Raw genomic sequence first — 27312 nt, forward strand, 5'->3', positions numbered from 1 at the left:
CTCTCAGAGAATGGCCTTAGTTTTTCCAGTGAAATATCAGGTAAGGTTCTCAGCTGAGAGCATGAAGGGAGGAAGAGTCATGGAAGGTCTGAGGAGAGATGAAAAGGTCTGGAAGACCTGCTGTGGAGAGTGGGATAGTGAGTTATTCAGGGAGGAGTAAAAGGATGCCTGGCAAAAGTGAGGGCCCTGCTGAGGTTATATAACAGAAATTTATAGGCGATCCAGTCAGAATGGTTTGTGTAATTTCCTCCATCTATGCTCAGCAGCACAGGAGCAGAGCCCAAACTGGACCTGGCCAGTTGGCAGCACGGCTTGCTTTTGATGGCTTGCTTTCTCTCTTTCCTCTTTTCTTTTTTTTTTCTTTGTTTTTTCTTCTTCTTTACCTTCCCTCAAGATGAGCCCTCAGCCCCAAGGGAATGTAAATCTTAATCTCTGAAACCTTTTTTTAAAAACCTCAAATCACTCCCCTCTCATAGACTGGCCAACAATAGGTCCCAGGCCAAGCCCTACTTGGTCTTAGTTTGAGCCAGATTGGCTCAGAATCAAAGTAAATAACAATTGTTTTGATTTTAGCCCTGAAAAACCCTGAAGGTTTTTGTTTGTCTGTTTGTTTTTGGAAGAGGCCCTTCTCTTCCAAACATTTGATATAATACCTTAATCATTGAATGGGCTTTGCCCCAGTAGAAATGAGACCAAATGAAGACCTCAGCTTGAAAAGGCCAAGGTCCCCCAACGCACCCTGGGTCATCGCCACTTGTACTGATCTATATCTGGCCACTGGACCCAGAGGCTGGTGACCCTTCACAGCCCTCCCTCACTTAAATCCAATTCACTTGCATGTCACAGCATCACCTCCCTGATGTCATGGTCCTCTTTGAGAATGAAGGACAAATATCAACAAGGTACAGGAGCAAAGGCAGTTAATGGCAGGAATGATTCAAAGTTGAAGGATAGCAGGGCTTAATTTGCTATATGAAAAGAGGGCACAGAATTCAAGAGGGCAGTATAAAGTTGAACTAATTCACCAAGGGGCTGAACTGAAAAAAGGAGAACAGATGCAGCTGGGGGTGGGGGGCGGTCCAGGAATACTAAAGAGAGAACTGACAAGTAGAGGGACCGGAGGTCACAGAAAGAACACAAAGCAGTGTTTCCAGTATTGGAAGGTCTAAGCATAGATAGAATACTAACAGACAGTGATCAGATGAGGGAATTTCAGAGTCCATGAACATGGAAGTGATACACCTGGGGGTGATGGAATGATCAAGAATATGACTATGTGTGTGGCTGAGGTAGAGCAAAGGAGTAGGTCCCAGAAAATGAGTAGAGGAACTAGCAGATTAGTGTTGTGTTTGAGAAAACATTTGTCTGTCTATCTCTACTGTCAGTCCCTTACTATGAAAGCAGGGGTTGGGGAGGAAAGATTGTGATCCAGGTACTTAACTCACTAAGGAAGGAGAGTGTCAACAGACAACAGCTCACCAGGATTTTGATTGGGTGAACTGCATGAATGTCAAAAGAGGAAAAGTACTAAGTGACAGTGGTAGAGAGATCCCAAGCGGTAATGGGGAACAAAGGATCTCAACTCCTTCACCTTGAGTTAAGGGGAATGAATCACAATGTAGCCAGTGCTGGAAAGGCCAGGGAGGCTGTGTCTTCAGGACACAGTCAACTCTCAGTAAAAGCCAGAAATGAGAATGGAAAAGATTTAGCATGGAAGGCTTATTATCTATGGAACAGGCATTCCACAGGGCACAGGGAACGGGTGGATAGCTTTGGGGTGGGGAGGGTTTGAAGGGAAGGAGAATAAGAAATCTGGCCGTGAAGGACAGAATATGGGTTCTGAATGACAATCTATATCATTCAGAATTACTAGGATATGGAGAGTATAATCAGAGGAGAGTTTATTAACCATTAAAAGTTTTAGATGGGCCAAAAACAAGAGGAAAAAACTTAAGAAGGATCAACGTAAAGTCTTAAATACAATTACATAAAAACAGAGCAGAGTCCCGATTTGAAAGTTCATGGAAGCAGCTAGATGGCACAGTAGATTGGGTACTGGTCCTGGAGTCAGGAGGACCTGAGTTCAAATCCAGCCTCAGACACACAGCACTTACTAGCTGCCTGACCCTGGGCAAGTCACTCAACCCCACTGCCTAGCCCAAAAAAAAAAAAAAAGACAGAAAACCTAACCCTAAATTCATAGTAGCATTATTTGTAATCGTAAAGTTTAGGGAAATATTATATAACCAATGATTGAGGAAAAGCTAAACATATATACATATATATTTATAATATTTAACACATGATCATAATGGAAAATTACCACACTGTAGGGAATGACAGATATGAAGAATTCTATGAGACACAGGAAGACACACAAAGTGATACAGAGAAAAGAAAACAGAACCCAAAGATCAATAAACACAATGACTTCACAAGAATGGAAACAAAGACTCAGAGATTGACAATGTTGGTCCTAAATTACTAAATAAAACACATACACTTTGTTATCAAAATAAGGTACAAAAACTGAAATTACATGTAGCAATCACACATTGGGCAATTTTGCTTAACTTTTTAGGAGAAACTCTGAGAAAAGGGTAACTGAGAAGCCATATAACAAAACAAAACAAAAAAAAAAACCTTTCATTCAAAATGAAATTTTTCAGATACATAAGTTGTTTGGTTTTTTTAACTCAAAAAAAAAACTAATACAACGAGAATGCACGAAGATAAGCATAGTATTCAGAATAAGATCAAAAGCACAATATGTTATTCTGTATTGGTCATATGTTAATAGGAAGTCACACTTCAAGTGGTTCCATAACAAGATGATGAGGGGTGTCAAAACCATCTCATGTAAGGAACAGTTGAAGGAAATGGGGATATCTATCTTGTTAAAGAGAAGATTTAAGCAAGCCCATGATATGTAAGAGGAAATACTCTCAGGGCAGCTAGGTGGTGCAGCGGACAGAGCACCGGCCCTGGATTCAGGAAGACCTGAGTTCAAATCCGGCCTCAGACACATAACACATATTACCTGTGTGACCCCAGGTAAGTCACTTAACCCCACTGCCTAGCCAAAAGAAAAAAAAAAGAGGAAATACTCTCCCATGCAGGGGGAGAATTTGGAAGAATGGAGATGGAAGCAAAATTTAGCTCCCTATTACATAAGCAAGAATATTTTAAACTGACCAACTATTATGGAGACTACTTTAAAAAGCAGTGAGCTCCTAAGTCAGGCAATTGCCTCCTACGTGCTGGGTTCTGGGGACACAAAGAAAAAATGGCTGCCTGTCAAAAGCATCACAGAAGGGATTCCTTACACTGAATGGAAGGCTGGATTAGATAGTCTGAGGTCCCTGGTAACTAAGGTATATACCTGGCAACACTTTAACTATCCCTAATCCTATGAATGTTGTTTGCATATGACATTAGACTGCTTACATTAAGGCCCGGACCATCAGAGAACCTTCTAGAAGTTTGATGGGAAGGAAAAGATTTTAGCTCATCAACACAGGAAGGACCAGGCTGGTGAAGAATGTTTAATGCACAGATTCCAACACACATTTGGATGGATGCCCTCCAGGGCCTGTCCTACAAGTCAGGACCCACAGGAGAGATGCACATTGAGCTGGGCCCTAAGTTGATCAGGAAGTGAGTCAGATGGCTTTCAGAAAACTGCGAAGTTCTTACTGGCCCTACAGACCCCATGAAAGCAAACACCTACCTATTTTTTTCGATGCTAAGAGCTTACTGGTTTTGCTATATGGCATAAAAATGTTTCTGAAGAACTGAGAATGAACATCACATAGAACAGAAACAGGCATCACGATGGAACCTTGACAGTAAAAGACAGCCTGATCAAACGGCAACGCAGTACAGGTGGCACTCCAGAGAGTTTGGACGGTGGAGGAAAGCGAGGGAGGCCTTCAGCACACCAGGCAAATCCATGTGACAAAACATCTGGGAGAAGATGGACAAAAGTAAAACAACAGAGGGGGTATGGAGGGTTGTGAGCTGCATTCTGGGGGACCAGACTATCCAGTACTGAGTAAGGGATGGCTCACCAGGTAAATAAATACTTAAAGGCAAGAAGCACGTTTTGTTTGTCTTATTTCTCTTAAAACAGAACAATGTCTTGTATTTTTTTTAACACTGATTTACATCCTTATAGAGGGATAATATCTTCAAAAGTTAAATAAATTATCCTGACTAGCAATTAAAGTGTCCATCTATACCTTTCTGCACAAGAGAAGCAAGCGATCAACGAACCAGTGAATCAGGATTATCCTTCCCTGCAAGGCAGTATGTTAGCACTGTGAGAAGAAAAAGAAGCCAACAACATTTAAATGTCTAAGCAGCTTGTAGGTACATGACTACATCAGTAATACTAAAATAGAAACAAGAGGCAAAGACACTTTCTTTATACACAAGGCAAAACAAGAACCTTTGTCATAAAGAACAAAGAGGAACAATTAAAGGAAAATAGTTTAAAAGAGGACCAGAGAACTAACAATTTTTATTTCAACAAAACCAGAGATAAATCCTGGAATAGATGCTGTCAAAGAAAGTTTAATCCTTAAATCCTAGTGATTCTGTGGATCACAAAACAAAATCAGTTCCAATGACATTAGTCTGTAAGCCACAGTCATACCTAATTCTCTCTAATGAAATACAACGTTTTATCAGATCATGCATGAGGCATTCTGGCTAGTCAAATCTAGTCTAAATTACTCTAGCTCTAAATTTTAGAAGTTTTGGCTAAATATATACCAAGAAGGCTCATGATGCCTCATGAATAGAACAACTTCAACAAAAATGGTCAGACATCTAGTACGTGCAAAGCCTTCCACTGAAGTCATCCATTGTGTCCTGGGGATGATTGGGTCCTGAAGTCTTGGAAGGGGGGGGGGATTTTGTAAGGAACCAACCATGGCAGGTTGTAGCAAACCTGAAGGGTTGAGTATGGACCCTTTCTCTCCTTCTCTGCTACACCAGAGAAATCAATCTAACTAAATCACCAAGTCACCAAGTGGGTTAAAAGGTGATAAATGTTTTGGGCACAGGAGCTCTTGAAAAAACATCTCCAGGTCCCAGAGGTGCTAGGAATCTGCATTACTGGAGATTGTCCATACTGATGAAAGCATGAAACCTTGACTTACATGGGCCCAGAGCACTCAGATACAAAGATTAAATATAACGCTGGTCACTGTCCACCTGGGCTGATAAAGTTCTTAATTACAGACTAATAACCTAGGGACACAATCCATCTCCCACTAATAATTATCTCTTGCAAAGTTAGCAGGTGATTATATAAGCACCACTACTAATAATCGACACTAAGCCTCTTATTGTAACAATCCAAAAGAAACCAGGAAATAAAAGTCTATGAAAAGACAAAGTGTAATTCCAAGTAACAGTTTTGTTCAGGATATAATTAATGAGAAATGACAGCAAGTCTGAATGAAACTAAGATATTACAAATTTAGTAAAAAGTACAGTAGTATGAAAGTTAGGGTATTATATAAATGAGTCCTTCACCACTGTGACTGACAACTTTTAAAATATTTCCTTGGCTGGCCCAATTTCTGAAAGATTACAGAGTCCATGAACCTCACTTCAGAAGCAATTCTATCGATCATCTTCATCATTGCGGGGATAGGAGACTAGACATTTCTTAGAAAAACTACAGCGGACAGCAAATCTGTTCAAAAATACAAGAAAAGCACCTGCTCTAGCACTCTGGAGGACGTATTTATTTAAGGCACCTTGAGCTTCAGTTTCCTCTGCTGAAAAGAGTTCAACCTATATACACTTCGCATAGGTACGGCACCACAGATGGATGGATTTCTCACACATTTACTCTTAAACGGACCCTTCTAAACTATGTTCATGGTTAAAAGGCCTTAGTCTCCAGTGCCTTAAGGAGATCACAGGACCCTACCGGACCTAGAGAAGGAATCGCGCTCGGGAGCCGAACGACCAAGCCACTTAGCACCTGCGGGGCTCCCACACCTCCGGTGCCCGGCCAGCCCACGCCGTTCACCCACAGGGAATGCCCTCCGTGGCGCCGGGGGCCCACAGCAGCTCGCTGGGGCATTCCTTCCCAGCCCCAACTCCACACAAGAGTCAACAGACCAGGCCGCCAGGGCGGCCCCAGGGCTCCAGCTCCGAGCCATCCAACGAGCCGGGATGCGAGCGAAGCGCTGGGCAAACCTTGGCAGGACTCGGACAAACGCCTGCTCTGGCCCAGGGGAAGGCGGCCCCAGAAGCCCGGGAGCCCAGAGGGAGCTCGAGGCAAGGACAGGGGACGGAAGAATTCAAAAATGAAGTCCGGGAACCCGCTCCTTGAGGAGTAAACGAACAGCCCGACCCCCAGGAAACTTGGGGAAACAGAGCCCCCGCCGCGCCCGACATCCCGAGGGGGCCAGCACAACGGAGGCTGCCGGGGGACCCCTGGGGGAAGGGGCTGGGAGAACCCCGAGACTGGGGGAGAGGAGATTCCTAGAGTCCTGGAGGCGGAGACTGCAGGAAACCTACGGGGCAGGAGTCCTAAGGCCCCGGAGAAGAGCTTGGGGGATCCCCCGGCTGAGGAGGGGCTGCCGGGAGCCCCCAGGTGAGCGCGTTCCTAGGACTCCCAATAAGGGGGTTACGGGGATTCCCTCGGAAGAGGAGGGGCTGCGGGGCTCCCTCGGGGAGGAGGCTGGGCAGGGGTCGTGCAGGGGCGCCCCCGGCTCACCGTGAAGGTCCTTCTGGCCGATGTGGTGCGTCCGGATCAAGGAGGAGAGCCTCCTCACGTCGCCCTTGAATACGCACTCGTGCACCGGGTAGAGCGAGGGGCCCCGGCCGGGCTCCGAGGCGGCGGCGCCCGCGGGGGAGGACGCCGAGCAGCAGCCGGGGCCGGCCGGGGCCTGCGGCGGCTTCAGCGGCAGCCGGGGCTGCGGGGCCGCGGGTTGCGGGGGGTGGCCGCCCCGCCGCCTCGGGGCCCCAGGCGGCCGCCCTTGCCCCCGCCGCCTCCGGGCCCGGCCCCGCGCGCCGCCGTGAAGGGCCCGGGGGCGGCGGCCGCCTCGTCGTCGCCCGGCTCCAGCAGGTCGCCGTCCTCCTTGCCGCAGGGCTTCGGGTCCCTCCGCAGGGAGCGGATCTTCTCGCCGGTCATCGCCGCCGCCTCCGCCGCCGCCGCCTCGGCCTCGGGCTCCGCGCACTCCGGGGGGCGCTCAGAGCAGCCGGGGCGGCAGCGGGACGCAGCATCCACTCCCGCGACGGCCCCGGGCCCGGCCCGCACGCATGTCCCGCCGCCGCAGCCCGTCCTGGGCTCGCTGGGGGGAGCTCGAGCCTCGCCTCCCGCCGCTCGGCTCACAGGCCGCGGCGGGCCACGGCCATCTTGCCCTGCCCCGCTGCTCTCGCGAGAGCTCCGCGGAGGCGGGGAGGGGAGCGGGACCAGCCCGGCCCGGTCAGGAAACACCGCGAGACGAGCGCGGCCTCGCGCCCGCCGGGCCTCGCCCCATGCCCGCTCGGCGGCCCTCGCCCAGGCGCTCTCCGCTGCCTCGGGCCCGGGGCACGTGGCGAGCGCGCCCCGCCCCGCCCCGCGGCTCCCGCCCGAAAGGCCTCGGGCGCGCCGGCCGGAGCGGAGCCCCGGGAGCCCGCCCCCACCCTCTCCGCCGGAGTCCCGGAGACTGTGTTACATCTCCGGGCCCCCCCCCGCGCCTCGGAATGTGACGTCACTTGCCGGAAATGACGTCACGCGGCGGCTTCGGCCGGGCGAACGTGACGTCAGGCCTGCGAGGTCCTGAACGTGGACCTCCCGGAGGCTTCCGGCTGGAGCCGCGGCCTCGTCCCCAGCAGGCACGAGCCGGCGCGTCCAGTGACCGCTAAAGAGATTCCCATCCGAGGCCTTCCTGCGGGCAGGCCACGTGCCAGGCCTGTCCGCGGAGGGGGCGTTGTGGGGGGGCTGGGGGAGGAGCTACATGTGAGTGGGGCGTGGCGTGTGGGAGGATGAAAGGCCTGCCCTCGGGGAGCTCCCTGTCGCGTGTTGGGGGCGGGGCGTGTCCGGAGAAGGCCTGAGGATGGGAAGCCGAGCTCGAGAGGACAAGGGGCAGAGCCGGCGGGGTGGATGCAGCCGCGGGCGGCAGGCCCGAGGTCTGCGGAGGGGAAGCGACTTCAAACTCGGGTCCCGCCCACGTGACAACTGCCTGAACCCCCTGTCTGTCAGAGTGCGACCTCAGTAAGAGACATGAAGACCCACGGGGGCTGAAAACTCCAGCAGATGCAACAAATGTTTAGTTCAGTTGCATGTCAGCGTAATTAAACCACTTTGTAGGTAATGGGAACGCACAGAGACAGCTCTGCCCTCATGGGGCTTACAGTCTTGTAGCAAATAAGACAGAGAAGGCCGCTGCCCGTTAAAGTGGTGAAGAGTAAAATGTCAATAATAGAAATAAGAGAAGGCTTCATTGAAGGAGGTGGCGTTTTCGTGGGGTTCCAAAAACAAGAATAATCCAGTAGGCAAAGAGCGTTCCAGGGAAGACAACGACTCAGCCAGAGACCGACGAGGCAGAGATAAGCAGTGGACCCATAGTGGTCTAGCCTAGAAGGTGGTTGTGAGGTTCAGTGAGACGCTATGTAAAGCACTTGGTACGTTGTGAAACCCAAGCTGGATGTCATTTATTATCATCACTTCTCTAATAGCCATCTTGCCCCCTTTGTTCTAGAGCAGAACTGTCAGTCTCATTAGCTGCCTGCAGTATGCTGGAACTGGATTAACATAATTGGGAAATGTTTAACAAAACAAATACAATGTAACATAGATAATGTGAATTTGCCGTTTTCTAAGTCAATAGCTACTATGCAGGGATCTGTTTCTGTCTGACTTTGATACCACTGCTTCAGAAGACTTAACCCGGCCATCCCAAAACTCTTGTCTAGAACCTTCCTGTGACTATTGGTGATTGACTTGTATGTGACTCAGTAATTCCATCTGGGCCAGGCTCCAGCCATCCTTCACTCCCTGGCTGTCTTTTCATCCACCTGGCATGCAGTCCCTGCCCCCAGCTCTTCCACTCTCTAGTTCTAGACCCATAAATCAAATGGTCATTGGTTCCACATACTATCCCTTTAACTTTCAAAACCTAAATTTGTTGTTTGTCTCGTTTTGAAAGAGGACCAGTGACTTCACAGGGTGGTGACTCACGTGTGAATTGGATTGAACTGAGGCAAGAGTTGCACAAAGTTGTCAGCCTTACTCTCTCTTCCAGAGTCACCAAAGTCTAGTGGTAAGACAAAAGTCAAGACAGCTGTCAGCGGCCACGGATACAGTGGCATCTTGCACCACTGGGGATACCTTAGCATCTTTGATATCTGACAAAGCTCTAATCGATCCACGGCTACTGCTTCAGCCACTTTGTGGCCATTGGAACAGATTATTTTCATCTGCCCATTCTGCCAGGGAAAGTCTGCACATGCTTGGGGTAGACGCCTCCCCACCTCGTTGATGGGTTTGAGGCTTATAGGTTACCATGGACTTGGTTTAGCCCATCTGCCTACACGGTTTACTGGGGTGTGGCTGCTGCACATTCTACAGCTTCTTGGAGCCACGGGTGAGAGTTGTGCTAAGTAGACACCAAAGGTGGATGAGCAGCCCTGAAAAGGGCTCAGCCAGCCCTCAAACCAGAGGTGCTAGTCTTCCTTAAACACCTGGTGTGCCCCCAAAAGACCAGATACCCCCTCCTTGACCACCACTGCCCTATATGTGTTGTCTGTGCCTATCATGGGCTGTAAGTTCTTCGCTTTTGCACTGTATCCCTAGTGCTTGGCATGATGCTTGTTGTGCAGTAAGCTCTTAAAGCTGCTTTATTCATTCATCCATCATGTGAAAGAAGGCTGGGAGAAAGTTAGGTTGGTGCCAAATTGTGGAGGGCCGAAATATCACCTGCGCTACCCCATCTCCCACCTCTGGGCCTTTGCGTTGGATGTCCCTTGTGCTCGGAATGTTCTCCCCTTTCCCTCTGCCATATTAGAATCCCCCACTGTCTTCAAGAGCAGCTTAAGCACTGTCTTCTAAGCAGTTTCATCTTCCGTCTGCTAGGTGTTCCTCCCTCAGCACTTTGTATTTATTTACCATTTTTCTGTGTGCTTTTATTCAGTGTGTGTGTATATATGGAAACGTCTTTCACAGTAGAAAGCTCGAAAATGCTTGTTGATTGCTAACTTGAAAAGTATTAGGATGTGAGCTCCTTGAGGACAGGGATTTTTGTCTTTTTTTGCATCCCTAGGACTTGGCACAGTGCCTGGCATGTAGTAATCACCTAATAGGAAGTTAGCGATTGAGTGGCAATGGAATTGGAACTTTACTCAGGAGGTTATAAGGAATCTCTAAGGATTTTTGAGTAGGGGAGTGACGTCCCCAGAACAATGCATAAAAAATGGCTCATATGGCAGCATCACTAAAGGAAGATTTTATGGGGGCAAAGAATAAAGGGAAGAGCAGGAAGGAGACTCACATTATTCTGTGCAGGTGATAAGGAGTAAAGAGGGAAAATAAGAGTGGTGGTCTTCGAACAGGGAACTGTTGGCCTACTGGTAATCTCTTCTTTTTTTTAAGTTTTTCTTTGGGGGGGCTAGGCAATGGGATTAAGTGACTTGCCCAGGGTCACACAGCTAGTAAGTGTTATGTGTCTGAGGCCAGATTTGAGCTCAGGTACTCCTGAATTTAGGGCCAGTGCTCTATCCACTGCACCACCTAGCTGCCCCTCTACTGGTAATCTCTGAAAAAGCACACAGCATCACCCTCTAGTGAATAGGTACCTTCCAACTTTATCTAGTGAGAATTTTGTTGAATATCTGTTGTTTTGTTTTTGTTTTTATAAAAAATTGTTGCTAAGAGATAACATGAGCAAGCAGATTGAACATGGACGTGGAAATCAATATCTCTGAATTCTAAATGAAACTCATATGTACTTAACATGTGGTCTTGTATCTCTAGCTCTGTTTCACCTGATGAAAGAATAAATAATGTAAAATATTACTGTGTAAAATAAAATAACTGCGGAGCTTGATAGGATATCTCCTCCCATTTAATATTATATATAGATCAACAGGCTGTAACTGGTGGATGTGAACAGGCTCAACACATTCCAGAGGAAGAGCTGTGCAAACATGAGCTGGTGAGGTGAATTTGTGAGTGTTCCAAAGGAGGAGCAGACGTGGATGAAATTACATCTACAATTAATGGTTGAATTTATTAATCATACTCCAACTTTATGTTCAGTGTATAAGGTAAACAACATCAGATATGACTTCAAGGATTGTTCTCTTCCTTAAAATATTTTTATTCTTTTTTATTTAAAAAAATAACAAGAGAACATTTTCCTAGATTCCCTATCAAGACAGCCAGGCCTGGGAGCATTCTGATTGGTTAGGCAATATAACCCAATCAAGTTAAATCATATCAGGCAACACTGGAAGCAGCTGTCAACAATCCAGGTTCAAATACAAAGGATAAACAGCCCCTTCCCTGCAGAGGAAGTATCTAAACCTCTGGCCAGGCTTCAGTCATTGGCCCCCCCTATCCAATCCTGACAATTTGCTTCTATTATAGGCCATCCTAGGAACTTCCCTTTGACCCAACTAATTTTGCTTAGCAGATCTAACCGGGTCTAGATTAACCAATCGGAACAAGCCTTTGTTGGCCAGAAGAAAAGGTTGCCTGGGAGACAAGAGGCTTCTGATGCTTCTAGTGGAAGAGATCCCTCTGTTTGAGCCAAAGCTTAAACACATTCTCTTTGTCTTTCTGTCTCTTTCTCCACTTGTCTTTTTTTCCCTCCAGAAAAGAAAAGGGCAGAGATGAGAAGAGCACCAAAATGAAGAAGGAGGAACGACACCAACCGATTTTAAATAGATTTTATTCTCCAGGGCAAAAATTACATTTCTCCTTGTTTACAGTTCTGATGAAGTACAGTGTTGATCACTGCTCTCCTTCTGGGCACATTCAAGCATTCAGAATGCCCAGATTGGAACAGTAGCTTAAATGTTACTTTTTTAAACTGCCATTGCCTTGACTACAAATTAAAATCCTCCAATTTTTGGAAAACTGTGTGGAATGTTCTTTTTCTGGTGTTTTTAGTCAACCTCTTACATGATGGATCCAGAAGAAGCACCTTGGGATGGGACTGCTCCACCCGCTGGAAGCCCACCAGGCATGCCTGCTGACATGCCACCCCCCTGCACTCTGGTATAGCTTGGCAGTGATGGGGTTGCAGACCTCTCTCTCAATTATTCCATTACATTTGTCAAGGATCTTCTGTTTATCTTCACCGCCAATTTTGCCATGGATTTTTTCATGCTCTACTGTAGCCTTCGTGTTGAAAGCAGAAGATTAAATGAAGTGTGTTCTTGGAAGGCGCCTTGTCCCTCCGCTTCTCGTCTTCATCCTTGCATTTCTCAGCTTCCTGGACCGTGTGCCCAATGTCTTCTCTGTTCAGCTGACCTTTGTCATCGATGATGGTGGGCTCGTGCTCCTTGTGCTCTCATCCTCGTCAGACACGTCGAGGGTGCCGTTGGCGGCCGTATCACACGTTCCTTCAGTCTGCCGAATGGCCCTGGGTAAGTCCTGTGGACTCAAACTTACCAAGCAGGCTGTTAGCCTCTGTTATTGCTCTCTCGCCTTCGCAGACCAGAATTAAGCGCGCCAGCCTGATCGTCCCAGCGGGTAGTGAAGGTCTGTGTCTGCTTGGGGGGAGAGGGGCATTTTGTTTGACCACAGCTGTCACAAATCCACCCAGAGTTTCAGTTTCAAGGGAAAGAAGAGCAAAGTCCGACAGCAGCAAGTCCTGCACATTCTCAGGTTAATCTCCAGACAAGGTGGCAGCCTGGACAGCTGGACCACACGCGGCAGCCTCACCAGGACCGGTGCACTTGTTGAGCTCCTTCCATTGAAGAAATCCTGCAAAAGCTTCTGGATTCGTGGGATCCAAGTGGAACCGCCCACCAAGACAATGCCATGAATCTGCGATTTATCTAGCTTAGCATCTCTCAGGGCCTGCTCCACAGGGGCCGCCGCCGGTATGCTTCTGAAAAGGTCAGCATTCAGCTTTTCAAAATGGGCGTGGTGATAGAGGTATGCAAGTCAATACCTTCAGAAAGGGGGTCGATTTCAAAACCGGTCTGGAAGAGAGGGAATGTTTTTCACATGGACAGGGGTAACCAACCCTCTTGTTCTCACTGATGTCTTTATGCTTTTGCTTGAACTTAGCAATGAGATGGTTGACACCACACAGTTGTCAAAGTTTTCCTTACCCAAGTGAGTATCCCTAGCTGTGGACTTGATTTCAAAGATACCATCTTCAATACTAAGAAGAGGTTGAAAGTGCCACCTCCCTCATTTCTCAAATATATAGAGAACTGAGTCAAATTTACAAAAATTCAAGTCATTCCCCAATTGATAAATGGTCAAAGGGATATGGACAGGCAGTTTTCAGACAAAGAAATCAAAGCTATCTCTAGTCATATGAAAAAATGCCCTAAATCATTATTGATCAGAGAAATGCAAAGGAAAACAAATCATACTTACCAGAGTGGCTAATATGACAAAAAAAAAAGTAAAATGTTGGATGTTGGAGGGCATGTGGGAAAACTGAGACGTGATGTCTTGGTGGTGGATCCAACCATTCTGGAGAGCAGTTTGTTTTGTTTTGTTTGTTTTTTGGTTTTAGGCATTGGGGTTAAGTGACTTGCCCAGGGTCACACAGCTAGGAAGTGCCAAGTGTTTGGTCTGAGGCGGAATTTGAACTCAGGTCCTCCTGACTTCAGGGCTGGCACTCTACCCACTGCGCCACCTAGCTGGCCCCTGGAGAGCAGTTTGGAACTATGCCCAAAGGGCTATAAAACTGTGCATACCCTTTGATTCAGCAATACCACTGCTAGGTCTATATTCCAAAGACATCCCAAAAAAGAGAAGAGGATCTATTTGTACAAAAAAAATTTATAGCAGCTCTTTTTGTGGTGACTCAGAATTAGAAATCAAAGAATGCCCATTAATTGGGGAATGGCTAGCTGTGGTATATGATTGTAATGGAATATTATTGTGCTATGAGAAATGACGAGAAGGATGATTTCAGAAAAACCTGGAAAGAATTATATGAACTCATGCACAGTGAAGTGAACAGAACAGGAGAGCATTATACACAGTAACAGTAATATTGTTCGATGAAGAACTGTGAATGACTTAGCTTTTCTCAGCAATACAATGATCCAAGACAATCCTGAAGGACTAATGATAACGCATACTATTTACCTCCAGAGAAAGAACTGATATTGATTGGAGATAGACTAAAGCGTGCTATTTTTCGTTTTCTTTCATTTTTTTCTTTAATTCCAGTCTTCGTATTCAAAATGACTAATATGGAAATGTTATGTATAATTGCATATGTATAACCTGTGTCTGCTTACCATCTCAGGATGGGGGAAGGGAGGGAAGGAGGGATAGAACTTGGAATTCAAAACTTTAAAAAAAGTTTGTTTTTTAATTGGAGGGGGGAAGTGCCACCTGCAAGGTCAAATGTCAACACATTTCTCTTGATACCAATCTTTTTTCCAAGCCATAAGCGAAAGTAGCAGTTGGCTTATTGATGATTAAGAACCATGATTGAGATAGTTGAGACCAGGGATGGTTCCAGTATATTTAGTGGCCTGCTGCTGGAAATTGTTGATGTTGACGGATACTGTGACAGCATTTGTAACAGTCTTCCCAGTGTAAACTCTAGCAATCTCTTTCATCTTGATTAAGACCATAGAAGATACTTCTTCTGGGAGGAAACTCCTATTCTTCTTTCTGTACCCCACTTAGACTTTAGGGGCCTCCCTGCATCATTGACCACCATGAAAGGCCAATGCTTCATACCTGACTATAAAACCGTATTGCCAGATTTGTGGCCAATAGTCAATTAGCATCACAGACTATGTTGGTGGGGTTCATTGCAACTCAGTATGTTGCAGCATCACTAACGAAATGCTTTGTGTCAATGAAGGCAGTATAGCTTGGGATAGTCCTTTCCCTTGGCCGCTAGCAATGATTTCCACTTCCCCGTGTTGGAAGACTCACCCAGGAATAAGTGATGCCAATATCAATGCCATCTGCAGGCTCTTTTGGCGTGGTTGTGTCAGGGTCGTAGCTGATGGGTGTAGAGTAAGAAGGACTGCTGCTGTACTGAGTAACTCTGCCAGGTACCCATACTTCATGAATTATTCTCAAAACTTGAGAATGTACCCTGCCGGAATTGTTTTATAAGACAAATATTGTCATAATACCTAAACCAGAGAAAGATGAAACACAGAAGGAAACCTATAGACTAGTATCATTCATGAAGGGGGGAGGGGGGGACAGGGAGGAAAGGGAGGGAAGGGATGAGAATAAGCATTTATATAGCACCGACCATGTGCCAGGCACGGTTATAAGCTCTTTACAAATATCTCATTTGATCCTCAGCGCCTTGCGAGGCAGGTGCTATCATTTGATAGTTGAAGAAATGGAGGCTAACAGAAGTTAGATAACTTGCCCACAGTCATAGGGCTATTAAATGTCTGAGGTCAGACATGAACTCAGGTCTTCTAGACTCCAGGCCCAGTGTTCTGTGTCCTGCACCACCTAGCTGCCTCTTATAAATAAATACTGTTTCCAGTTCTTTGCTATCATGAAAAGTACTGCTAAAAATATTTCTTGTTATCAGTGGCTTACTTAGAAGTCTACTAATAAGGTCCCTGGTACAAAGGGTATGGATATTTCAGTCATTTTGCATAATTTCAAATTGTTTTTCAAAATAATTGTACCGTTTCACAGCTCCACCAACAGTATACATGAATGTAATGGACTATTATTATGTTATAAGAAATGGTGATGTGATGAATAAGCACGCAAAGATCTACTCTCTGGTATTGATTAATAACTAAAGAGAGAGATCAGTGAAACAGACTAGATGGGGAAGAATCAGAAACAATGGAACTCAATAAACCAGTGTTTGATAAAGTAGAAAATAAATTACCTGAGGGGTAGGGGTTGCTTCTTATGTGATAAAAAAAAACTGCTGGAAAAACTGGAAAACAGTTTGGCAAAAAATTAGACTTAGACCAACACCTTACACCATATTCTACAACATATTCTATATAGGCATTGGAAATGTGAGACTAGAGGTCAGTAGAGAGGTTAGAACTAGATAAGCAGAATTGAGAATAATCAGAATAGAGATGATAATTGAATCCATAGAAGCTGATGAGTTCACCAAGTGAAATATATAGAGGGAGAACAGAAGAGGTCCCAGGACATAGACTTGGGGGATCCCCAGTGTTAGTGGGTATGACAAGGATGAAAATCTAACAAAGAAGACAGATAGGGAGAGGAGAAATCAGTGTCAGAAAATCCTAGAAAGTAGAGAGTATCAAGGAGAAGAGGGCATCAACAGTGTCAAAAGCTGTAGAGACAGCAAGAAGCATGAGAATTGAGATCTCAGGTCAACAACAACAACAAAATACTGCAAACATCCAGAAAGAAAGAATTCAAGTTTTGTGGAGTCACAATAAGGATCATACAAGATTTAGCAGCCACCACTGCAAAGAAGCAGAGATCTTGGTGTGTGATATTCCAGAAGGCAAAGAATCTAGGCTTACAACCAAGAATAACCTACCCAGAATAATTTAGTATATTCTTATGGGGGGGGGGGAATCTTTAATGAAATAGAGGACTTCCAAGGATTCCTGATGAAAGTGCTAGAGTTGAATAGAAAATCTGGCATGCAGACATTTAACTGAAGAGAAATATAAAGAGGTAAACATGAGTGAGAAATCATAAGGTTAAACTGCCTGCTTTCTTATGTGAAGAGGTGATACATAAAAACCTTTAGAACTTTATCATCACCAAGAGTCATAAGGGAACTCTAATTAAGCAGAGGGCCTGGTTTTAATTCTGTCATATTTGGATGATCTCAAAATAAGAATGGAAGAGTGGGGAAAAGAAATGCACTGGGAGAGGAAGAATGGGAAAAATTATCTCACGTAAGTGTGATGTACAAGGGATAATATATAAAATGGAAGGAGCAGTGTGGGGTGGGAGGGAATGATAAACACTTGAACCTTACTCTCATCTGAACTGGATAAAGGAGGGAAGAATATACCTACCCACAGCTGAGTATAGAAATATATTGTAACCAAAAGGGAAGTAGAAGAAAAAGGGGTTAAGGGGAAGGGTGGGGAGGGGTGTGGATTAATAAAAGAGAAGATAGATTAAGAGAGGGAATAGTTAGAAACAAGACAAATTCTGAAAGAATTTGGGGAGAAAAGGAAATGTATTAAAGAACAGGATCGAGGAAAATAGCACAGCAATCATAACTGAATGTGAATGGTATGAGCTTACCCATTAAACAGAACAGAATGCTTTAGAAACCAGAATACAAGAATATATTGCTTATAAGAAACACACTTGAAACAAAAATGCATACTGAGTTTACATAAGGAATTGGAGCAGAATTTATTATGCTCCAGATGAAATTTTTTTTAAAAGGCAAGGGTAGCAATTATGATCTCAGACAAAACAAAAGCAAAAATAGACTAATTAAAAGAGACAAATGGAAAAAATGCATTTCACTAAAAGATACCCTAGGCAATGACAATATGAATACTAGACATTAATGCACCGAATAACATAGCAGCTAAAGTCTTAAAGGAAAGGTTAAATGAGTTAACAGGAGAGAAAGATACAAACTATAACAACGGGAGGCCTCAATTTATCTTTCTCAGTCCCAGATAAATCTAACCATAAAATAATAAGTGCAGATGAACAGAATTTTTGAAAAGTTAGATATGATACACCTCTGGAGAATGCTGAACAGGAATAGAAGAGAGTATACCTGTTTCTCAGCAGTGCAGTATTAACACACACAAACCTCATAAACAAAAGCAAAGAAGTAGAAAAATGCGCCTTTTTCTGACCATCATGCGTTAAAAATGACATTCCATATAGACTTCATATAAAGATTAACAATTAACAAAATTAAATAACTCTATCCTAAAGAATGAATTAAAGAATAAATCATAGGAATAATCAATAATATCATTAAGATAATGACAATAATGAGACAACACACCAAAACTTGTGGGATATAGCCAAATCAATGCATAGAGGAAATTTCATATCTCTAAATGCTTACCTCAATAAAAGAAAGGAGTGAATCAACAAATTAAGCAGGCAACTAAAAAAAAAAGTAGAAAACCAACAGATTAAAAACTTTCAATTAAACACCAAAATAGCAATCCTGAAAAATCACAGGAAAAATTAATAAAATTGAAAGTTAAAAAATTGAACTATTAAATAAAAGTAGAAGCTGGTTGTTTTTGAAGGAAGAAAAAACAACAAAATAGATAAGCCATTATCTAATTTGATTTTAAAAAGAAAGAAGAGGGGCAGCTAGGCGGCAGAATAGATGGAACACTAGCCCTGAAGTCAGGAGGACCTGAGTTCAAATCCAGCCTCAGACACTTGACGCTCACTAGCTGTATGACCCTGGGCAAGTCACTTAACCACACTGCCTAGCAAAATTTAAAAAAAAAAAAGAAAAGAAAGAAAGAAGAAAACCATATGATTAACATCAAAAATGAAAAGTAAATTTGCAACCAATGAAAAAGAAATAAAGGCAATTATTAAGAACTATTCCACTCAATATATACCAATGAAACTGACAATCTAAATGAAGTGAATAAATATTTACAAAAATATAAATTCCTGAGATTAATAAAATGGGAAATAGAATATTTAAGCATATCTTGGAAAAATAAATTGAACAAGTCATAAATGGACTCAAAGAAAAAAAACCACTCCAGGATTAGATGGATTTTCAAGTGAATTCTACCAAACATTCAAAGAACAATTTCAATGCCACACAAATTATTTTTTTTTTAAATGGACAACAAGGGGGTCTACCAAATTCCTTTTATGCCATAGATATGGTCTTGACCTCTAAACCCTAGAAAGTCAGGAAAAAGAAACCTCTAGACCAATTTCCCTAATGAATATTGATGCAGTTTTTAAAAATAAAGTCGAAGCCATGACTAACCACAGTTCCAAAAGTCTAATAACGAATCAAGAGTCGAGAACAAACTATGGCATTGAGGAGAGGCAGCTGGAGGACTCTACAAGGACATCTACTTTCAGAGCACAACGGAGAGCTGCCTGCAGTGAAGGTGAGCTTCGTGAAGACTGCAGGCAGGGGGAAAAAGGCTTCCGTTGCACGAGGTACTATGAGTTACCCCTGTGTCCCACGTACTCTCTAAGCTTGAGCCCACTTTCCCAGGTACTCCATACGTATGAAGAGGGTATCCCAGATTTTAAGGGGGATATTTTTGTACCGGCTCCTTTTATTATCAGCCACTTACCATGGCTGATAAGTCTTTGAAAGTGACTCTTACATAAGGCTTATAAAATATGTCATTATGCAAAGTGACAGAGACCTACACCCATGGGGACTAGGATTTTGTATTTGTTTTATTTGTTTTTTAGGCTGAACAAAATTTATGACCAAGGATCTTGAACACTGAATTATTAAGGTAATTACTTTTCAATCTCCCTCACTAGCTAATGACATATGTTTATGAAAAATGGGAGCGCTATCCACCGTCTAGTCCTGCCTGGAGGCAAGGAGGATGGACATTTCAAGTTTCCTTCTGATATAGGGAATCTGCTTCCCAAATAAGGATCCACTTCTATGATATTCTTCTGTGCCCTAACCCCCCTACTTAGAGGGAAAAGGCTTAATGCCTTCCCATATTTCCCTTGAGAAGGGGAAGAGGAACTCACCTAAAGCCTCACCTGAGCACCAAGGGAAAGGAGCAATAGTTAAGCACGCCAGAGAACTGGTTCTGCTTGGATGGCCCTAGGATGTGCCTCCCTTGCAGGGTCTGTCTCACATAGTTTTGCTCACATACTGAAGACATAGGACTGTGGCCAGGGAGCAACTTTTTTTGCCATCAATTTTCATCTAAGCAGGATAAGTGCACAAGAGCCCGGGACTAGATTTTTTAATCACATTTTCTGACCCCAGTTTCAGCAGGAGGAATCAAGTTATGAGAAAGGTATTAAATGCATTTACAGAAGGCTTGCTAAACCAGGAAACTCTCTTCTCACCAGTCTGGAAATTTGATGGATAGCCTTGACTCTCATGTCAGAAAGCAGTTTGAGTAACAGGTAGGAGAGAAAAGGCAAAGAACAAAATTAAGTGAACTTAGTCCTGACTTCTTCCTAAAGCCAGATTCTATCTCCCACTTTTGGAAAACCAAAGTTTTGGTAAGGAGCAGGCCGGTTTGGCATTTTACTTGCTCTGCCCTTCCCCCTTCCTGGAATTCTAGGGACACTACCTATCAAGGTAGTAAAGGACTTTTGTTCTCCTAGGGAATGTCTGATATACCAGCTAGTAAGGAACTGACGACAGTCTATCAAGAAAGATACCCTGTTTATATACCACCATCCCCTGCAGCAAATGTTATGAGGACCCTCTGGAGAAAAAGAAGCCCCTGAGACCCTGCAGCTCCAGACCTGAGCCTAATTAACATTGTGCCTTAAGATCATACCCACTCTTCCCACTCCCACGGACTCTTCAAATGCCCTGGCTTTGGAGGAAATCCTTTATAACTACTATATAACCCCTGCTTCTAAATCAACTTCTGTTTCTTGCCCTTATTCTGTTTCAAAACCTAACTCTGTATCTATCTTTAACCTCTTTATCCTGTCGATAGCTTACATATTGTTGCTCTCATTACATCGTAAGCTTGAGTGCAGGGACTGTCTTTTACCTGTCTTCATATTCCCAGAGCTTAACACAGTGCCTGGCTCATAGTTCGTAGTTAATAAATGTTTAGTGACTGGCTGACTCTCCTTGCTATGCCCCTTGAGTAAACGCCTTTGCTAAAGAACTGTCAGCTGGCTGATGTTTTAGGAGAAGCACTCTAAGGAGGACTTCTGAGCTAGATTTGGGAGGTGAGCCAGCCACAGTATTACCCATAAAACCCTGAAGTAGTCACAGCCCCCCTTTGGGGACCCAACAGAGAAGTTTGTCAAGTGAGCCCAAAGTGGGGAGGGAAGAAAGAAAGAGAAAAAGAATACATGTCCTCAAAAAGTTGACATTCCACAAAGGAAGAGGAACAGATAAGTAAATATAATTGGGGGGGCAGGTTCCGACATGTTATTTCATTGGAGTAAGGAACTCCTAGAGAAGAAAACCCCTCTCTACCAATGAAGATGAGCACCTGCTCTGCACCTTGGTCTCAGAGAATTACCTGGGGCCCTGAGAGGTTCTAACTTATCCAAAATCACAATCAGGGACTGATTTGAAACCAGTTCTCTCTGACTCAAGACTGGCCCTCTTCTGGAGAGCAGTTTGGAACCGTGCCCAAAGGGCTATAAAACTGTGCATACCCATTGACCTAGCAATATTAGGTTTATATCTCAAAGAGTTTTTTTTAAAAAAAGGACTTATATGTACAAAAATATTTATAGCAGGGGCAGCTAGGTAGCACAGTGGATAGAGCACTGGCCCTGGAGTTAGGAGGACCTGAGTTCAAATTCCGCTTCAGACATATAACACTTACTAGTTGTGTGACTCTGGGCAAGTCATTTAACCCCAATTGCCTCACCCCCCCCAAAAAAAATAGCAGTTCTTTTTGTGGGCACGAAGAATTGGAAATTGAGAGGATGTCCGTCGATAGGGGAATGCCTGCACAAGTTGTGATACATGATTCTAATGGAAAAATATTATGCTGTAAGAAATAACAAGCAGGACGATTTCAGAAAAACCTGGAAAGAAAGTGTGTAGAACCAGGAGACCATTATACACAGTAACAGTAATATAGTTCAATGAAGAATTGTGAAAGATTTAGCTATTCTCAGCAAAACAGTGATCCAAGACAATTACAAAGGACTCATGATGAAAAATGCTATCCACCTCCAGAGAAAGAATTGATGGAGTCTGAATGCAAATCACTTTATTTCTGTCATTTTTTTTCCATTCTGTTTTCTGTCACAACATGGCTAATATGGAAATGTTTCACACATGAGTAAAGGACAAGGTATCATACTCCCGCAATTTAAGATAACCTTTGACATCTTACAACTTCAGCAAGTTGCATTGTTCTAGCAAGCTTGCAAAATCTTGCAACAACAGGAAAACTGGGGAAGGGGCAGCCAATGAGAAAGACCCTAGCCTCTGAAAATAGACTCCAAAGTTCCTGCTTTTCAGTCCAGAGGGCAGAACCAGTTTCAACGGACCCTAAGTAGGATGAAGGGCATGGGCTTCTTGAACTATGCACGCTTAACTAGCTAATATAATATTAACCGACACATCCCGCATAAAATTAGAGCCTCATTATCGCATCATGGGTTGTATGACAAGGCATGACGAGAGAGGGGAGACATACCAAGGGGAAAAACATAGAATGGGTGGTAATGAAGATTGTAACCCGGAAAGGAAGGGACCAGTCTGGGCCTGGAAGGGAGGGGTCGCAACATTCTAATGGTATAAAGCTTACTCCTGCTTCTTCTGTACCTGGCGCACTCTCTCTTGGAGTTGTGCCCACTCTTGCAAGAACGCAATAAACAATCCTTCACTCACTTGAGTTTAGTTTCGTTTTCTGAGGGTCTCTAAGGCCTCATTTCTAACACATGTATAACCTACATAAATTGCTTATCATCTCAGGGAGGGGAAAGAGGAGGGAGAGTTTAGGACTTAAAAAAAGAATGTTAAAAATTTGTTTTTACATGTAATTGGAGGAAAATAAAATATTATTCAAAAAAAATTTTTTAAAAGCCTGGACCTCTAAGCATCTCTAATCATACTCCACTCTGTGGCTCATTTCACAAAGTCAATACAAAGTTATTTCCAGAGGGAGGGCATTGTGAGCAGGGGCATACTTGGGTAAGAATTGGCACTTGAGCTGAGCCTTGATGCAGTTTAAGCAAAGGATCCTAAGAGACAGAGGAGAGAAGGAAGGGCCCTCAGATAGAAAAAGAGAGCTCTGATTTTTGTTTGCAGTTCTGATGATTATCTCTACTCCCGCAGCACATTTACAAGCTCCAAGGCAGTTTCTTCTAAAACACTCACCAACTTGATACTGAAAACTAGCTCCTGTAACTATCTCATCTTGAGGGAAGGATTTAAGATTAAATTCCTCATGTAAAGTTTCTGTTCCCTAATAAGATATACAGGCAATGGGGTATAGAACTCTATCCTGCCCTAGAGGAAAATTGAAGGGAAAGGGCCAGCAGTGGGGGTGGGGAGAGATAGAAGGGAGGGCAGATTAGGGGAAGGGATATGCAAAATGCATGCCATCTTGGAGTGGGGGGAGGGTCGAGATGGGGAGAAAATTAGAAACTAAAGTCTTGTGGAAGTGAATGTTGAAAACTAAAAATAAATAAATTAGGGAAAAAAGTTTCTGTATCCTAAAATCATTACACTTTGCAGACCCACACAAATGCTGTAGACAGACCAAGGCAGAGGGAAGAGTCTGTCCCAGGGCACATTGAGTCACATGTCACCTGTCCCATAAACTCTAAGCAGTTTTGGCAGGAATGTGGGACCAGACTGCCCCTTCCTCAATAATTATGCATGGTAAAGTTTTCCACCAAAGATTTGCAAGTCACAAAGTGGTTCACTTGGGAAATAACCATCTTAACTCACTGTACTAGAACAGAAGGAATAGTACATTTTCTGTGTGAAAGTATTGTCTTTTCTGGAAGAATTATACTCACAACAATGACTGATGATTTTTCTATTTGTTTCTTAGATTCCAACCTCAGAAAGGCCTTCCTTTTGCCTTCTTGATTTCTTTTTTTTCTTCCCTTTCATTTCTTCCTCCAGTTTAAAAACGATGTGTCTTGCCAAACAAGTTATGAAAGGCAGTTTCAGAAAGCATTGGTGGCCTTTGAAAGTCTTCCAGATGGTCTTTGGGTCTTGCATGGGGAAGGAAGGGAAGGAAACAAGCATTTATTAAGCACCTACGGTGTTTCAGGCACTGTACAAAGCACTTGTACAAATATTATCTCATTTGTTCTCATAAAAATCCGTTGATCTTATAATTATCCCCATTTTATAGTTGAGGAAATAAGTGACTTTTGTAGGGTCACACAACTAGTAAGCATTTGAGGCCAGATTTGAACTCAAGTCTTCCTGACTCCAGGCCTAGCACTCTACTCACTATGCCCCTTAGATATCTGTATGGAATATTAATAGCTAAATTAATGAATTCTTTAAGAATGATACTCCTTTGCAATAAAGTCTGCTGAAAAAAACTAACGGTTTGTAAGTTATATGTGGGAGGGGTATTGCAGTCTTCTACCTTAATAATTACAGAGGCCCAGACTTCTACTAAAGAAAGCTCTTTGTTTTAAGTCTTTTCCATCTGAATCTGAAAGGAAAGGCTTTAGCCCTTGTTCCAGGGATTCATTAGGAGGCAAGAGCCCTGCCTGATGGTAGATGGTGGGCTCCCTGTCAGTGGAGTTCTTTAGGCAGAAGTGAAGTGGGGAGCTACTTGTTGGGGATCAATGCATTTGTCATCAATGCATTTATCATATCAACATGCATTCATTAAGTGCCTCTATGTGCCTAGTACTGTGCACCAGAAATACAGAGACAAAAATGAGTCCTGCCCTCAAGGAACACGTATTCTATCAAGGGAGAAATAATATAAAGATGTCCATATGTCCATATAAAGTTGCAATAACAATGGATCAGTCACTCAACAAATGTTTATTAAGTATATGCCAGGCACTGTCCTAGGTGCTAGGGATGATTTAAAAAAAAAAAACAACCAACCAAAACAGGAATGAGCTAGCCCCTTCCCTCAAGGAGCTTACCTTTTATAGGGGAAGACTATATGCACTCATATATGTATATGCCAAATAAATACAAAGCAATGTGGGATAAGGTACCGGCAGCTGAGGGGGTCTAGAAGCACTTTATGAGGAGGTGGCTCTTCAGCTGAGCTTTGAGGACAAGGAGGGATGCTAAGAGGTAAAGGTGAAGAGCAAGCACACTCCAGGAATGGGGACAAGCTTTAAAAAATGTAGGGAAATGGGGACTTCTAGTGCCAATGATGAGGTCTGAGAGGTTGGGACCTCTCAAAAACCAAAGTACAAGACTGGTCATCTGGAATGAATTCACAAACTCAAGCAATCTTTAAGTCGAGTTGCAAAAAGTTTATTGTTATGCTTTTCAGTGGGCAAGGATTCTTAAGGAACCTGCAATCTTAAAAGAGTATACTTCAAGTTTATATAATATAAAATACGATAAAACCTGTCAAATATGCTAACTAGGTGGTTCAGGGCTGGATTAGGGAGTGGTTAAGGAGTGGTCAGTTCTTAAAGAAACATGCACTTGTATCTACTGCCCAGGCATTTTACCCAGAGTTCACTGGGAAAAGCCCACAAGGGGGGGCCACATGGAGGTGTGGTTTTAGGTCTGCTACCTCACTAAGTTAACTAGCAATCAGGGACAACTGAGAGTAGTCCAGTCTGCCACCAATGTCTTGTTTGACAAGATAGATGTAGGGAGTATACATATGTCTTAAGTCTAGAATACAGATAATGAGGAATCCAGGATGTAGATAAGGAAGTAGTATAGATAGTCCAGTGAGTAAGAATGTCTTTATGACCCAGTGCAAAGCCAGTTCAAACTAATAATTCCTTCAGGTGCTGCTTGTTACTGTACCAAGGAGAGAGATAAGGGGTTTGCTGGGGCCCACTCATAAGTAATTGCTAGGCACAGTGTCCTTGGGCTGGGGAGAAATTGTCAGAGACAGTGTTTCTGAGGCTAGGGAGAAATTGAGGTCCAAGTACAAGCACCCAAATATAAGCACCCAAGCACCCCATCACCAAGATGGTGGAGTGAGGAAGGAAGCCTCTGAAGCCCTTCCAAATTCCCCTCCAAACAATTAGAAAACCACTTCAGAACTGACCTAGGAGCTGGGGAGTGGCTGACCAGCCCAGCAAGAAAGGTCTGTCTCACTGGGGTGGCAAGGGATTGACATCTAAGCCAGGAGCAGGTAGCTTCACAGCAGGGGGCCTGCAGCAAATCTCCAAACCTGGGCAATCCACTGCAGCAGGCCCCCTAGGCAAGTGAGCAGTCTGTGCAGTACAGCAAGCCCGCCCCCCCCCCCCCAGCTACCCCATTGCTGACCAATAGTGAATCCACTGCCTCTGGGGCCTACCAGTAGAGAGACTCTGTTTCCATAGCAACCCAGTAGCAAGGCCCCACTCCTCAATACAAGCCAGACAGGAAACCTACCCTCCAGAGTAAGCAAGCAGCTAAGCCTTGAAGCCCAGTGAAAGCCAGCAGTAAAACCCAGAGCCTTAGCACAAAAAGCTTGGATAATATAGGACCAGAGTGCAACACTCACATAAAAATACCAAGTCACAGAAAAAGGCAAAAAAAAAAATAGTTACTATGGTGATAGGGCGGATCAAGGGATAAACTTAAAAGAGGACAATAGTGTCAAAATGGCTACATGTGAAGCCTCAAAGAAAAATGTAATTTGGTGTCAGGCCCAAAAGGAATTCCTGGAAGAGCTTAATAAAAGATTTTAAAAAGCAAATTTAAAAAGTAGAAGAAAAATTGGGAAAAGAAATGAGAGTAATGCAAGAGAATCATGAAAAAAAAGTCAATGTCATGGGAAAAGATATACAAAAATTTGCTGAGGAAAATAACTCCCTAAAAAATAAATTGGCCAAATGGAAAAGGAAGTACAAAAGCTCACTGAAGAAAATAATTCCTTAAAAATTAGAGTTGAAGAAGTGGAAACTAATGACTCCATGAGACATCAAGATATGATGAAACAAAATTTTAAAAATAAAAAAAGAAGAAAATGTGAAATTTCTTATTGGAAAACAACTGACCTAGAAAATAGATCCAGGAAAGATAATATAAAAATTATTGGACTACCTGAAAGCCACGACAAAAAAAAAAAAGCCCATACATCTTTTAAGAATTTATAAAAAAAAATTGTCCCAATATATTAGAGCCAGAGGGCAAAATACAAATTGAAAGAATCCACCCATCAGAGTCTGAAAATGATCCCCAAATGAAAACTCACAGGAACGTCATAGCCAAATTCCAGAGCTCACAGATCAAGGAGAAAGTACTACAAGCAGCCTAAAAGAAATAAGTATGGTGGAGCTACAGTCAGGATTACACAGGATTTGGCAGTTTCCATGTTAAAGAACTGGAGAACTTGGGGTACCAGAAGCCAAAGGAGTTGGGATTTCAGCCAAGAATCACCTACCCAGAAAAA

The 27312-nt window shown here is 43.7% G+C and overlaps 1 protein-coding gene and 2 long non-coding RNA genes across 3 annotated transcripts in view; 1 reads left to right on the top strand and 2 right to left on the bottom strand.

Annotated features, from left to right (window-relative positions):
- Positions 1-7531, bottom strand: part of ANKRD13C (ankyrin repeat domain 13C) — a 73312-nt gene extending 65781 nt beyond the window's left edge. The window contains 2 exon segments of the mRNA XM_020992992.2: positions 6743-6989; positions 6992-7531. Of these exon segments, the coding sequence (XP_020848651.2) occupies positions 6743-6989; positions 6992-7159 (415 nt within the window). The 5' untranslated portion in view covers positions 7160-7531.
- A 48-nt stretch (positions 7532-7579) lies between these two features.
- On the top strand, positions 7580-14430 carry LOC144457878 (uncharacterized). The gene is made up of 2 exons (XR_013487471.1): positions 7580-9596; positions 11825-14430. It is a non-coding gene; the product is annotated as an uncharacterized LOC144457878 (long non-coding RNA).
- LOC144457877 (uncharacterized) lies at positions 11883-26165 on the bottom strand. The gene is made up of 4 exons (XR_013487470.1): positions 23777-26165; positions 18192-18233; positions 16035-16085; positions 11883-15263 (listed from the first exon to the last, which is right to left on the bottom strand). It is a non-coding gene; the product is annotated as an uncharacterized LOC144457877 (long non-coding RNA).
- Between the last annotated feature and the right edge of the window lie 1147 nt (positions 26166-27312).

The sequence above is a fragment of the Phascolarctos cinereus genome, unplaced genomic scaffold (genome assembly GCF_003287225.1).
Source record: "Phascolarctos cinereus isolate Bilbo 61053 unplaced genomic scaffold, phaCin_HiC Scaffold_5;HRSCAF=322, whole genome shotgun sequence".
NCBI lineage: Eukaryota > Metazoa > Chordata > Mammalia > Diprotodontia > Phascolarctidae > Phascolarctos > Phascolarctos cinereus.